We start from the raw sequence: 15,431 nt of genomic DNA on the forward strand, positions 1-15,431 counted from the left end.
TCCACGATGAAATCGGTGCTCCCCCCGGTCGTCGCAAGAGAGCACGAGTCCTCCTGGCGAGTGTACGCGTCACGCGTGTCCGTAGCCGCGTGGGGATGCACGCTCTAGGAAGTGGAAGAGACGCATGCAAACCTGACCACCTGGGACGAGTCTCCGACCAACCAGACAGGTGATTTTTCCAACAGGTTTCATCGAGATTTTTCCAATTTTTTGGTAGCTTTGAAATTTCCTTAATCCTTAACGAGTATCGTTGGATCTGGATCGACGATTGTGAGAATAGTTGATCAGGTTTGGATTGGGTGCTGGATTTTGAATATTGTTGGACTACTAGTAATCGTGAAAGTTATTTAGGGTTAGATACTGAATTTTTTGTTATTAAATCCAATGAAACTAACTAGAATTTTAGGACAAGTTTCTTCACAATTTTTTAAAACTTTGGAATTTGTTTTTACACATAATTGGTATCGCTGGATCATTAATTACGTATCAGCCTGTGCGATATTTTAGGTATTTGAGTTAAGGATGTCCGATTTTATTTCGTACTTCGTATTTTATGAATCATCGATGATCTCTGTTAAGATAGAACGCAAACTAAAAGTGGAATCAGGAAAATTATCCTGATCGACTATGAAACATTCAACTATGGAAAGTTGAAGTTCGTAGATCAGTGAAAGCGTTAAGGGTTGCGTTTTAATAGAACTGGAGTTTCTATACGATATTTGTAACACACCTCATCTATAATAATTAAAAATAAAAGCTGAAACATCGAAATTCCTAGACGACGATAGAAATTCGAACGAGCAAAAATCAGCGTTTCCGTGGAACGCACGCGAATCGAAGGGGACAGGAAGGAGAGGAAAGAAAGAATAGTGGAGCGCATGCACACACGTACACTGTGCTTATGGTCACGTATTGCGTATGTAGTGGAGAAGGTTTGAGCGCGTGCACGTACCAACATACGTACCTACATACGTTTATGCACAGGTATCGCCGGCTTCCGCGAACTAGATCGGCCGAGCAGATATTAGGAGCGCGTCTGCCCCGTTGCCATTGCGGCAAGTGCTGGTCATTGTCCACCCGGCAGGCACAGGAAGTCGACGCCGACCGACGACGCACACAAACGAGAGAAGGAGATTTTTCGGTAGGATAATCATGGAGAAACTACGACGAGGTGCAAGATTATCGTCGCCCCGCTTTTGCGAAAACAACACACGATCCTATAATTAAGGGTGCGTTTTGCGTTGCGAGAGATGGGGTTGAAAAGGGCCGTTAATGTGCAAAGTTTTATAGCTGTTCTAGAGCCTCTCTCTCTGTTCGAGGGAGAGGTTGAAATATTTAGGTGGATGAAGTTTGTTCGAGGGTTGAGCGGGTTAAGTTCAGGCTACGCTAAGTTCAGATTAATTAGAAAAATTAATAGCGTGAGTATTTTAAACGCAGAATGTAAAATTCGGGTGGAATATTTACAAAATAGCTAAATATGAAGGACTTAAAGAATATTGAAAAGTGGTTGGATACAGTAAACTCGCTGGTATATGTAAGATATATGACAGAAAAGTAAAGTCGAAATAGCTATATGGATAAAGTTTGTTGGAAAATTAATTAAAGGTAAATCGTGCACCTGTTGGAGTAAGTTTGAAATAATAAGATATACAGAAAATACGGAAATGGCTAGGCATAGAAATTAAAACGTCAATGGCAAAAGGATTCGTAAGAAGCAGAAATGAAACTTAATAATTGGAGTTAATAGAATTAATCGATCGTATTTGAAATTCAGGATAGCTAAAATAACGAAAATTCAACATTATCTAGTGACGAATGTTAAACTGTATCTGCCTGTTCGTTCTTCTATAAAAAGAAACCGTTTCAATCTAAACATTCAGCACGTCTGGTAAACGGCGATCACCAGGATGGAAAGCTGTCATTCCTTCGACTAATTTTCCGTTTTCCTTCCTCTCTGGCAGAATTTACGGTGCTGTTGCGACAAATAATCGTTGTCCGTCGCAGGCAGGAAGCTGACGAGGAGTTGGTTGGCCAGTGAGAGATTTTCGGTACGATAATCGTAGGGAAACTCCGGACGCCCATTGTGACAATGGCCTCCCGAGGCAGCGCGATAATTACGCCGGTAATAACCTGGTAAATAGAAAGAAACGTTCGGTATCTTCTTTTCTGATGCGAACTGTCGGATATTACTGACCAGCGAAATTCGTTTGTTTCCTGCTATCCATCATTCTCGATTCACAACACACTGAAAATCAGAAATAAAATCTGAATCTAACACAGAGGCTATTTAATTCATTGTTCCAAGATTTTCGAGTGATTAGGAATGTTAAAGTGTGCTCAGATAATATTACTTACCACTAATACGTACATACTCTTGATAAAAGGAATCAAAACGACGAGTACACGAAAAAATATTTAACAAAAAGTCATCAGAATACCCAAAAATGCAGCAATTTGCAAATTTATAGAATTCCGATGAAAAATTTAAATTTCTAAAATCGATTATTTTGACTCTGTAAACATCGTCTTTTCTGTTTTTTCTCTTCTCTTTTTTTTTTTTTTTTTTCTTTTTCGTCTCGCGATCTCGATTTAGAAAGGATTAACTTCCTGTTTTCCTCTGCGTGCACTCTATTTTCCTTCTTACGACGAGGAGGACGATTCAAGAGGAAGAGATCGAGGGGAAGGCAAAGGAAGGAGGGTAAAAGTAAGTGAATGAGTGGATCTAAATGGAAGTTGGAAGGAGAAGGATCGTCAGGGCGGCACCTGACCGGAAAGCGTCACAGTCACCGCATTCAGCCTCGTTCTTTCCTTTCCCTTCCCTGACTGGCTTCGCCTCTTTCGCCAGCCTTCTTCCTCCTCCACCACCTCCTTCGATGAAGGGTTGCTCGCTCGTCCCTTCTTGCTTGACGATCTACAAACCGGAGGAATCCTCGTACCTCCTGACCATATCATGTAGTATGAATGAACTGAGACTCGGATATAATAATCGCTTTTTAGCAATTTCTTTCCGAGTACCCTTCCTACGGTCCTTTCACGAGATTCTTTTCGAAATCTCGTTACAATAAATTTTCTAACGACCTTCTTCCCACAAAAATGTTTCCTTCAAATTCTGTTCTAAAAAGTTCCTTTCCAATCCTTACGAATGTAAATTTCCTATACAGCGATTTTCTTCCTTTAGAAATTCTTCGAAGCTTATTTCTATATTTTCTTCCTCAATTTCTATTAAATTAAATCTTCCGTATATTTCCAATATAAAACCTTCTTCTACGTTTCTTTTCGAATCTCTACCAAATGAAATATTTTAAGAATTCTTCCCCAAATCTTTTCTCCTTTCTAAGATTCTTTCCGTACCTTGATCTCAAGTTAAACTATCTGGCTATCGTCTCCTACAAATCTCTGGAAATATTTTTCGCAAACTTACTTTCGAATCCTTAAATCTTCTGACCATCTCCTCCATAAATTTATATAACAAATGACCACATATCTGATAAGTAAACTGAAAAATAACGATTCGCGATAACAGTGAGAGCTAATTTAGCCGGATTTTTCAGCGAGAATCCAAGTTAATACAGGAAAGAGGCAACGATGCTCATCGATATGCGCATAAACTCGAGCATCGAACGAACGCCAATCTATAAAAGCGTATGACGGTAGCAGAAGGTGGCTCGACGAAGGGAGGAGGCGAAGTAGACGATAGCGAAGCGGAGGAGGAAAGACGTGGAGGAGGGAGGAGCAGTAGGTAAGGACACATAATAGCAGGATGTTACAACGCCCGTGTCCGGTACATAAGTATCTGGTTTCATAAATGAAAGTGTCTTCATTCATAGATACATATTTCCATACAATTGCCGCTATTGGTTCGTATCTTATGATATCGCCATTATGTGTGGGCCGGCGCATTACATATGTACATAGCACCATTATATACAAATTCCTAGTAATGCGCCGCTACTGCTGCATTAATGATAAACTTGTTTAGATATCGCGATATTGCGAGCAAGCTTATGTGGAAAAATAATAATAAGAAAAAGAAAAGCAAGAAAAGATTGCGTGTAAGACGTCATGACCAGTGGACGCGTTATGCGGACGATGATATGAAATACGTGTTATGGAACGTGTCATCGACGAGTGCGTACAGGCATTAGTAGCGCGGTCTGAAACGGATCGTCTGATTCTACTGTTAGATGTGCTGAGAGGATGTTGATCTTCTGGTTAATCTACTTCGTACAATGTATGTTCTATATTTTGGTCAGATTTGATTGGTACAAGCGTTCAAGTTACTTATGATTGGAGAAATTGAGATTGTATTCTGATTGAATATATTGGATAGCATTCCAGAATACTTTATGAGGTATATCTGTACTATCTGTAAAGTTACCATCAGATAAGTGAGACTAATAAAAGAATAGTAGTAAATTTGAAGATCTCCAGTTCCTTGGTTTCCAATTTATACAGACTTACTGTATAATTTATACAGAGCTCGTGTTGTATAACATTTTCTGCTTCATAAAAATGAGTAATACGAAGGTTAAAAATAATGTTTCTTTTTCTATGTCTGTTCAACAATAAGTACAAGATAAAATTCAGAAATTGGAATCACAGAACCATTCATGGAATATCGTACGTAACGGAAGATCTCTGATTATTCGTAAAACATTCCATCAAAAATACCAGGTATCTCAAAGTATTTGTAATAATTTCATCGCTCTCCTTCTCCATAGATATCTACGAAGTTCGAGATCTACGAGCTTCGCAAAACCTACGAACGGACATACGTACGAACAAACGTACGCGCAATGTACTTCGTGCTAAATCAAAAGATAGTCCAATCAAGAATCATGGCAGGAAGTTGAAATCGAAATGGAAAGAAGTAACGCTGGATCGCGTGCGTTGCAAGAATAAGATGAGCCAGCGCGAGAATTCTTGTTACGCGTTCCCTCCTTGTATCGAATAAATCTAGCTCGATGACGCCAGCGTGCAGCGATGGACGCGCCCTGTACGCTAGGTAGGAAGTCATCCTTCCTAGCATCCAGAGTCCGCACAGGAAATCTCGGACGCACCCACCGAAACAGCCCGCCCCCTCCGTCGGAGTCGATTTAATGTTTCGTTTCCTCTGCGACGATAAGGGGCTACAATTTTATAGAAGCGGCCGCCCCTCCGCCGCAAACTCTCCACGAAAACGAAAGGAAGACGCCAGTGTACCAACCGATCCGCAATTAAACCCTCGTCAAAGTTCCCGCCACGACTGGACACGGAGAGGTCGATCGAACGTTAGTTTGAACGATTGCGAAGGTATTAAAAGTACGTCATGGTGTGAAAATGAGCATAAATGGTATATTTAATTGGAGAAGTTTCACGCAGAACAAAGTGAAAGATTCTACAGGGTTGGAGCTGGAAAATTATATTATTATACAAAGTTTTTTTTATTTTTATTTTGGTTTTTTTTACAATTTGTCCTGAAGGACATTTGGTAAAGTGTTATATCTTATTGGTGAGAAAAAAAATAAAATAAAAATAAATATAGCATGTGGGTGGCTACCCCCAGCGGGGTGCCAGCTTCGTTTTTTCTAAGTTATATCTTTTATGATTATTATACAAGTGTTACGAAAAAACGTCGTGTCTGAAACAATTCGGAAAATGAAATTTTTTTAAGAAACAAATATGATACAAAATGTCCGAAGTATCACCTGCCATATGACAAAATCGTGAATGAGCAGATTTTTACTTTCTTGCTGCATTAGAGTGGACTATTGTTTCTTTCTTTTCTTCTTATCTAATATTAATTGAGACAGACGATGAGGATGGCATAACAAGTATTATACTATATTAATCGTATAACATCATAAGAATTTTGATCGATGATTTTTTCGCGTTTACAATAAATATAAAATTGTAAAAATCCAAGGGATGCATATGATATAGAAAAATATATAAAATGTCCGAAGCACACTCCTCGTAATTTCTATTATTTTTATTAAGCAAAGAGAATTACTATATACATCTCACGTCTTTCGTTCTCTTCGCAAAGATAGAAAATCCGTAGTCCAATGACGAGGCAATAAAAAATTCCTGCTAAAAAAGAAAGTGAAACAATACGAGAAGCAACGTGCACCGAAAGCTTTCTTCAGCTTTGGCGTGCATTCGCAAGGAATTACGAGCGCTCGAAACCATCCAAAGTCGAGCGTCGTTATGCAGCTTGCACACGGAAGGAAGGAAGGAAGTCGAGGAGTGCTAATCATCCGGTTTACCCGGCTTTTTTCGGGTCAGCCTCGGTTGTTTGTTCGGTCGCGGGCCGCGTACACGGGGTATAACGCTGGCAGGAAAAATGAAGGGCAGAAAGCTCGATTCGCCGAGGCGTGACCAACGGAGTCGAGCAGAAGCTCATACATATGTAGACGACTCAGGCCGGACACCGGGAACCGTGGGGAAGACCCTCCGGAAAAATGAATATGCAGCCCCATAGAGGGTATTATTTTATAAAATTTACTATCCCGGCCAGGTATTATGTACTTTTCTGTCGTCCATTCTCTACCGCGAACCGAGCGCACGTTAACAAGCCCACCTCGACAGATGTGGTCCCTGCGACCAACCACATTTTCCACGGTAAGAATCGACGTAAAGCGAAACACGAGGAGAACACGATTTCAAGTCGACTTGATAGTAGAAAGATTCGTTGACCTTTTGACGATATAATCAAGTGTCAAAGAATTCACGACATACGATTCAGAGAATAATTATTTCTTTGTCGTCGAGAATTCTTGGATTTCTTCACCAGATATAAAAACACGTACCTTTAGCTATTTATAGGAAATAAACATTAACGATTTTGTTAAAACTTACTCGAGAATCTCCTGCGCTATACATATCGTAGAAGGGGGTGGGACTCTGTTCTGTATCATTGATCGGAAGGAAGTTTGCTATCTTTGATTAATTTTTTCCAATCACTCGATCTTTATTTCTATGAATAGATTTTGTGGTTTTTGACACGATTTTTATGCCTACATACGTCTGCGTTATTGATTTTCATTAAAGAAAATTGAGACCGAACGAAGCACAAGTTGTTTCGAAATACGTGTGAAATATTTTTTTTCCACACTTCGTTATTGTAGTAAAGAATAACAACGAAACCAAAGACCGTGTCAACGCTACTATAAATTAACACACTGAAATTGATATTAAAATAAAGTCATTAGCGTGCATATTAGAACCCATAAGCCAGCGATTTGGTTATGCTGTCAAACGAATAAAAGGGAGCACCTGTTGGTGCTTATGAGAATCGGAGGGTTAGCGCACATGGTCAACGTGTACGTAGATATAAAAGAATTTACAACAGTGCTAAACTAAGTGGGGATAGGAATTGACAAAATTCTGCAAATCATCAACGTAACAAGATTGGAATATTTCTGAAAAACTTCTATACCATTACTCAACATCGTGACGAATACAGGATTAAAATTGAAACGAGAAACTTTCTACGATATTTCTCAATATCTACGCGTATTCCTCGGTTATTAGCGATATTGTAATCTAAGTATTCAGCTGTAGATCGATATCAGAGGCACAGTTATCCGTCGCAATTAAAAAGAAGGAAGAGAGGCACCGAGAGTTTTCTCAAAACTAGAACCATGTTCCAAACAAAGCGTAACGAAAAGTCCGGGGGCCGGCATAAATCTCGCATATTCTGCTTCTTACAGCCGTCTAGGACGGCGGTCAGTTTCCCTCGGCGTCTAAGAAAAGCAACGCGCTCGCTCGCTCGCTCGCTCGCTTGCATTAAAGAGCAATTAGCCGCGGCTCGCGAGCACGCTGATGCCCGGAAGCGATAGAAGCGGGCCGCGCGTGCCACCCTTACCTTTTCTTCGTCTATGAACGTACCTGTTCGTGTCCGCACACATCCACGCCGATCTCGTCCAGTCGTTTTGCCTGCAGGCTCGCTTCGCGGCTATCCACGAGGTTCCCCTCTTTCCTGCTAGAATTACTCACCTAACTCTCCTGCTTCAGGAACACACGTATTCAGATAAAGAAAAGACGATTAGTCTAGGCTGCTACAAAGGTGAATTATAAATAAGAGGATTTAATTTGACGATACACCAACTTGGAATTAGTGCTTGCTACGTAGAAGAGAACAAAAGGCTAAAAGAGAATGTAACTTGGAATTTAAATGCTTTAGGGAAATCTTTAGACGAAGACTTGTTACAGCGAAACAAATATTTATCATAATATTGTTAGCTTTGAATTATCATTGGAAGCATCGAAGAAAGTACTAAAGTACTAAAGTATTAGAGAGTTGAGTAATGTAAAACAGAAGATCAACGTAGAATCTTTTTTATCTTTCTTCGCCTGGATATTCTCCATATGTTTAGGGGTCAAATGAATTTGGACTACAAAACGGACAACGTTAAAGGGAAAATATCAAATGATTATATATCTCAAATATAAAAGTATATTTATTCAAATATATATATATAAATTATTTATAACAACTATAGAATCATTTTTACATTTCTATATTTTTTTTGTTTTCAGTTATTTTGGACCGTCCTTATATTCAAACTAAAAAGAAGAAAACTTCGAAATTTTCTTCTTCAGGATCTTCCAAAAACAAGATATCAGAGGTTTTCTGCTTCTTTATTCTCGACGTTCTATGGTGTCTCGGTTTGCTGGCGTAACAGCTCGCTCAATTACCGTCGCAGATAATCATTATCACGGAAACTGCATCGCTGGGCCTCATTGCCCCAATCCTTAATTAACCGGCGGCCAGACGGTAATTGGTACGAGCCGGTGTACGACACCCGATCCATTGGCGAGAACGAAGGGCACGTGGTGAATAACGCACGTCCATCAACTACAGACTGCCTGACTCGCGTCCTTCTTTTCCCTGCGAACAACCGTAACGATCGAACGTGAAGTAATTCGACGGACAGATAAGAAAACGGTGATATTTATTTGCGTGCGTCCAGTTTATATTATAATTTGTAATAACCTGTAGATGCGGTATCAACGACGTCATCGAAGAAATATTGATATTCTGATTAGGAGATTTAAGTTTCTATTTTTTATTTTCTTGTTGGAAGATGGTAAAACCAGTTCCATACATTGGAGAATTAATTGGACAATAGAATTTATTAGAAATAAGAGTAAATAATTAAAAAATAAAAGCAGTGAAAAATAATTGGCTGTTCGAATGGATGGTATATATTAAACATTATTTTCAAAATCTAAAGTTTAATTCCTTAAGAAATCATTGAATTTTAGAAAAAGATAAAACACACATTGTTGCTTCATTATTTCCATTTATCAGGAACCATCTTCTTCCGAGAAATCATTTACCGTTATATTTATGACGGAAAATGAAATACATCAGACTCGCCTAGTTGCATGACATCACGAAAATAGAATTTTCAACTAATACACTGCGAACATAATTTCACCTTCAAAAAGTTAATATTCTTCGTACGTCTAAGAACGATTTCTTACTGAAACGTTATTTTACAATTATCCAATCAATGTCATTAATTCACCGCCGGATAAAAAAAAGGCCAAACGAATGGAATCCATTTATAACGATCGTATACATGTATATTCTGTGAAATAACGCGAGCAGTTGTCAAAGACTGGTTTCTAATTTTTTGTCTAATTCGCTCGAAATATCGATATCGTAAATCGATCGTTTCGAAATTTTCCTTTCTCAGAAATTATACGTTACTCGAGGGCTACCGTATGATATGCAAATGCCGTCGTAATAATCGTTAGACAGCTTAATTATTAGCCTGGAAACATCTTTGATTGGATCAGACGAAAAAACTTACAGGAGGTATAACCACCGATGGCGTTCCTCCTCTAACGCGATGCTCTTCGCCACGTCCCGATAAAATGCAGGATGAATTTAATACCGTAAGTTGCACGTGCGTGCGCTCACGCGAACGCGCACGCATGCTACGGTTAATTGTAATTTATGCCCAGAGACGACTTAGGTCCGCGTCTCGAACGGTTGCTTCATTTATACCGTCCACGGTTTTTGTCTCCGTACCGTCTGATTAATTTCGCGAAATAAACCGTTTAATTAATCGGCAACAACTCATAAAACACGCACCCCACCGAGATATTATTCAACGCGAAGGGACACGTCTGGCGAAGCCTATAGGATCGAGGCTGCTGCCGTACTCGTAACTTTCTCGTGGTGAAAAATCGATCGATTCCGCTGAAAATCATTTAAATAATCTCGTAGCGATTCGACGATTCCAATGGTAGATTTAAACGTAAAAATTTCCGCAATAAGATGCTTGCGATCTAATGCGGTCAATTTGTTGCATTTGTTGACCGTTTACGATACTGTGAGGTGAATGAAAGTAGAAAAGAAAATGTAGATATTTTAAATATTACTCTTTTCTGAACGAAAAAGTAACTGCAGTATATTGCGACTTACGAACAAGGTTTTCGAAATCTTCTGTTAGAATTTCATGGGATCGCCGACAACTACGTAATATCAATCTAAAATTAATTTTAGACGTATTATATGAATGGAATTCTGTAAAAATGTCTGCGATATAAATATCGAATTTACTATCTTCAAAGCTTGTACTGTCGTTCCAGCAATTTGTAGTGTCAAAAGCGTGATCATAATGCCTTTATTCCCGCGTTTACGTCTTTCTTTCGGTAGAACTCGATTTTCTGCGGATCTCGCTTTGTTTCGATCGATGTTTAAGGGAGAAAAAAAAGAGCGTGCCAATCGAACCTCGGCGGAATAGAGCTTGGCAAGACTGCCTACGAACAAGTACCGACGATTATTGAGCGGGCAAAGATAAAAGGTCGGTTTGACTGCCATAAAGCAAAGTGTACGCGGCTCCACTTTATGCTGATCGATTTGTGGTGATTTTATAACTTTGCCTGTCCATAGCAGTTCCCGTGCGGATGCCGCGGTTCAAACGAGCCGCGATACTTTATATCTGCAGCGTGAACTCAAAATGGAGCTTTACATATTCCGCTGCAAGTGGCCGAGGTTCGTAGTTTTCTTTTAAGACATTTCTTTGTGCTACGATCGGAGATGAAATCGCCGTTCGTGTTGCTAACTTGAGTCTAGTAAGAACTATGCCGCTTTATTCTTAGTATTTTATACAGCCGCTTTGATTAAATTAATATGAATAGTTGTCATTTGTAGAAATATATATATTTTCCCTTTTATTGTCTGATTATTTTTATACAGTTAATAATACATGATATACTCTTAATGTTTAAAAGTTACTTTTAACGTTACTTTATTCCTATTGGACCGTTCTAAATGAAAAATCGTAAGAAATAGAATCTCTTTGTAATTCTCTTATACTGTATAAACAATATTACACAATTGATGATTGTAATAATCACTGAGACTTTAAGTTCATTATATCGCTCGAAGACCGGCGAAATATTTACTACAGATTTTATATTTTTCGTAATATTTCTCCCGTTTCTTCTCAGAAGAAACTATGTTCTAAGACACGCACAATGCAGATATACTTGTAGTTACCAAAGATGCCATAAACAATATCTGCCGAAATTATAGATACAAACGTTCATATTCTTTACATCTGCCTTATTTTTTAAATCTATTTAATATAATTAGTGGAGATCAGAGTATAGACGAATAGTCTCATTGACTTTTCGTGATGTATTATTTTAAATATATATTTATATTATGAAGGTTATGATTATTAGGAAGACTTTATATAGGACATTTTGATTCTGTCGAACCTTCTGGTTCCGCAGAAAGATCTTCAGCTGCCAGAGCGAGAACTTCTTCGCACACCCGTTTATAAACCCATGCATCACCCTTTAAACGTTTTCTTCGAATACCGACTAATTTCTCATTTGAAACACCCTCTAATAAACAAACTTCTAATTCGAAAGAACAAGCATTCCGCGATGAGAATGGTCGCATCGTGTCTTTATAATCTTCTGTACAATCTTCCGTTTCTCCTTGTAGAATAAACCTATATAGGAATATTTTTATAGTAAAAATATTAAACGTTATTAACATTTCTAGACATTACCCTTTTTGATGACACATAATTCCTTTACGACGAAGAGCACGACGTAATTGTGAAAGAACATATTTAGGGTCATCACTGGACGTTGACGATACATTACAAAGACCCTTATGAAAGAACGTTATCATAATAAATTTAATTCAGAATTATTGGTTATATAAGGAATTAGGTATGTACCTTTCCGGAAAGTACATTAGGTTGATCAGGATCAGTACTTTCGTTCTTCACGCGTCTCTTTGGCGTAAGGACGCATCGTACACGATTCAAACCACGTTCCAAGCCCATAATTACTTTTCTTGCACTTCCCGGTGTAGACGACTGTGACCCCCTAAATATTTTTTTCTCAATATTTTCCTTAGCTATTACTTTGCTGTTATAATTACTATGACACAAATACCTTGAGTCCAACACTGGAGTATTAGTAGGAGTAGAAAGAAGCCTATCTTTTTCTGCAATTCTCTTTGCTGGAACTGTAATCAATTTTTTATTAATCGTTATGTAAGTTGCACGAAAAATTTGAATCATATAAAAAGCATGGATAATTAGAAATTGGGAGGAACCGAAGAAAAGAAATAAGGAATAGTAAAGAAGGTATTATATCTTGTAGAAAGGAATGGGATAAAGAGTTCTTACATATAGCTATTTGTAACTCCAAATTGTGTTTGTTCACAAGTCGTTGCTCTCCTCTAATTATCTGCTTTTCACACAACTACAGCAATTTATGGCACTTGGAAACTTTAATTAAAGTTTCTAATTAGGTGGCTAGCATCACCTAATTAGAAGTAAACTTTAGAAAACATATAAAACTAGGCAATATGGCTATAATAAAACACAAAAACTTCTGAAAGTTCTTTAATGAAAAGAGATGGATATTATAAATCAAATTTTTCGTAATAAATAGGAGTTCAGAATAAAAAATGTATCGGTAATGAAAAAATAAATGTAATTCTATGAAACATACCAGGAGAATATACATCATCTCCTTCCTTACTTCGAAGTCGTTTTCTACCAGGCAAATGTGGTTCCATAAAATCGTTAGCTATATAAAAAACAATACAATAACACTTACATAATATATCAATCTGAAACATACGAAAACAAATGTATCTTACTAGTCTCTGGCGTTTTTGGCAAACTTTTGAAAATAGTATCTGTTACTGGTGATCTAACAGATTTGCTTCTTGGAGAGCAATCAAGTTTAGTTATAATACCATTACTTTCTTCCTCGCACTACAAATGATAAAAAAAACATGAAGCAATTCTTGCTAACTTTTAAAGATATATTTAAACCATAATACATTACCTCAGATTTAAGATGAGATTTTGCAGAAGATGATATTCGAAGTGATAGTCCACGAAGTTTCCTATCCAAAAGTAAGAGATATGTTGCAGTTTTATAATCAGTTCTATCACTTTTTGTAAGTTTTCTCCATATATCTGAAGGATGTTCACCACATATTGCAGACATAGTACTTAGTACATCATCATCTTTTTCAAACTACAAATGTATTTGCTTATTGAAATTAAAATTAATATTACATACAGGTACATTATTTTACTGTAAAAATATATACATTAGTTTTATGAACAAATGAAACGGGATTAAGGAATCCTGCTGTAACCCATGGGTGATTGCACAGTTCTTGAATAGTAATTCTTTTTTTTGGATCTGTTTGTAGCATTGCTCGTATCAATCTCCTACTACTGTTTGATAACCAGCATGGTTCGTCATATTTACCACTCTAAAATTATTTATTATCAATCACTTTTTCTGCAATATTAATGAAAACTGAAAAGTCTTACAAGGATCTTCCTGTATAAACTCTCTATACTGTTATCATCAAAAGGCAAAAAGCCACAAAGTAGTGCATAAAGAAGAACTCCCATACTCCATATATCTACTTCTGAACCTATAAAGCAAACATTAACTTCATTTTCAATATAACATTGTCAAATTAAAGCTTGAATAATAAAGTGGTACCTAAATATTTCTTTCCTAATATAAGTTCTGGTGCTGCATACGTTGGAGAGCCACAGGATGTTTGTAAATGTGAATCAATCCCATTTTTTGGTTTTGCACATAATCCAAAATCTATGAGCTTTAAATTCTCTTCTCTATCTAACAAGACATTCTCCTGGATACATAATAATGTTTGCCACTTATACAGATATTGAATTGAATAATAAAAAAGAAAGGAGTATAACTTACTGGTTTCAAGTCACGATGAGCATATCCTAAACTATGCAAATACGCTACTGCAGATACAATTTGACGAAAAAATTTTCTCGATTCTGTTTCAGAAAGCCTATTTTTTTCAACTGTAAATAAAAACAAAATTATAATTTTTATGGTACTATTAATTTTAGGTAACAAAGTGATAAAAAAGTAAAAAGTTAAATTAATATATAATATTACCAATATGATCAAATAATTCTCCTCCTGAACAGTATTCTATTATCATAAAATAATGACTTTCTGTCTCTATAACTTGATACAATCGACAAATGTGTTGATGTAATAAAGTTTTTAATGCCTGGACTTCTAGTTTAACCCTTGGTAAGTCGTCCTAGGAATATAAAAGATTTATTGCAACTTCATTAGACTTTATTATTGCGCTTTTCATAAATGTATACTATTTTAAAAGTCACTTACACCCAATGACGTTTTGTCCATTATTTTGATAGCAACTTTTTCGCCGGTTGCAATATGCGTAGCAAGTTTAACTTTAGCAAAACCTCCGCTACCGATGGTCTTTTCCAAATCGTACAAGCCTTTAAGTGCAGCATATCGTACCATCTTAATAAGTTTATGAAAAGTTCACTGATGAGTACTAATTATTCGCTGTCAATCACATCACTTTTGAACTCACAAATTTTAACGTAAACAAGATTTGAAAGCCAATCAAAACGTATCAACATATAAAGCTACCTTCAGAGTATTAATAGTACCAATATAAAAGTATAGTTAGAAATTTGTAGGGATGTCTTATACACTACGTTGGAGACTTTTATTTCATATACACATAATTTGTATTGACAACTGAATTAGTGATAACAGTGATAAATTAAGAATAATCTTTTAAATATAGGATATAATACCTCTTCTTTATTTTGAATAATGATTGTAAAATATATTAATATATTCGTTTAAATCATATGCAAATGGTAATAATAATTATTCAATAATTATTTATATTTTCATCATTTTATCGAAATTTCGTAACTTGCTAAAAATAGCTTTACCAAGTAAAATATATGAACTTCCATTTGTAAGATTAGATATTTTCTAAGATTACATACAAAAAATATTGAAAATGCATAGGATATTCATTTGTAAAAAACATTCTCAAATTTAACTTATAAGTATATATTAAACACTAACTACAAAAGTATTTTTAATTTACAATA

General features: G+C 36.7%; 1 protein-coding gene across 1 annotated transcript; it reads right to left on the reverse strand.

Annotated features, from left to right (window-relative positions):
• Nucleotides 1-11,296: 11,296 nt before the first annotated feature.
• LOC132909456 (maternal embryonic leucine zipper kinase-like) lies at nucleotides 11,297-14,974 on the reverse strand. The gene is made up of 13 exons (XM_060964308.1): nucleotides 14,677-14,974; nucleotides 14,440-14,590; nucleotides 14,233-14,342; nucleotides 14,005-14,158; nucleotides 13,827-13,933; nucleotides 13,598-13,765; nucleotides 13,327-13,521; nucleotides 13,136-13,253; nucleotides 12,985-13,062; nucleotides 12,421-12,493; nucleotides 12,201-12,351; nucleotides 12,027-12,130; nucleotides 11,297-11,966 (listed from the first exon to the last, which is right to left on the reverse strand). The coding sequence occupies exons 1-13, from the start codon at nucleotides 14,818-14,820 to the stop codon at nucleotides 11,699-11,701; spliced, it is 1,821 nt and encodes a 606-aa protein (XP_060820291.1). The 5' UTR covers nucleotides 14,821-14,974; the 3' UTR covers nucleotides 11,297-11,698.
• Nucleotides 14,975-15,431: the final 457 nt, after the last annotated feature.

The sequence above is a fragment of the Bombus pascuorum genome, chromosome 8 (genome assembly GCF_905332965.1).
Source record: "Bombus pascuorum chromosome 8, iyBomPasc1.1, whole genome shotgun sequence".
NCBI lineage: Eukaryota > Metazoa > Arthropoda > Insecta > Hymenoptera > Apidae > Bombus > Bombus pascuorum.

Bases quoted from the DNA above. Each gene is read 5' to 3' on its own strand.
- LOC132909456 (XM_060964308.1), bottom strand. From the start codon at position 14,820: ATGGTACGATATGCTGCACTTAAAGGCTTGTACGATTTGGAAAAGACC. The intron at 13,254-13,326 runs GTAATGTATTAT...TATCATTTGTAG, and splicing joins AATCTCATCTTAAATCTGAG to TGCGAGGAAGAAAGTAATGG. The intron at 13,063-13,135 runs GTAAGATACATT...TTTTTTATATAG, and splicing joins GCCAAAAACGCCAGAGACTA to CTAACGATTTTATGGAACCA.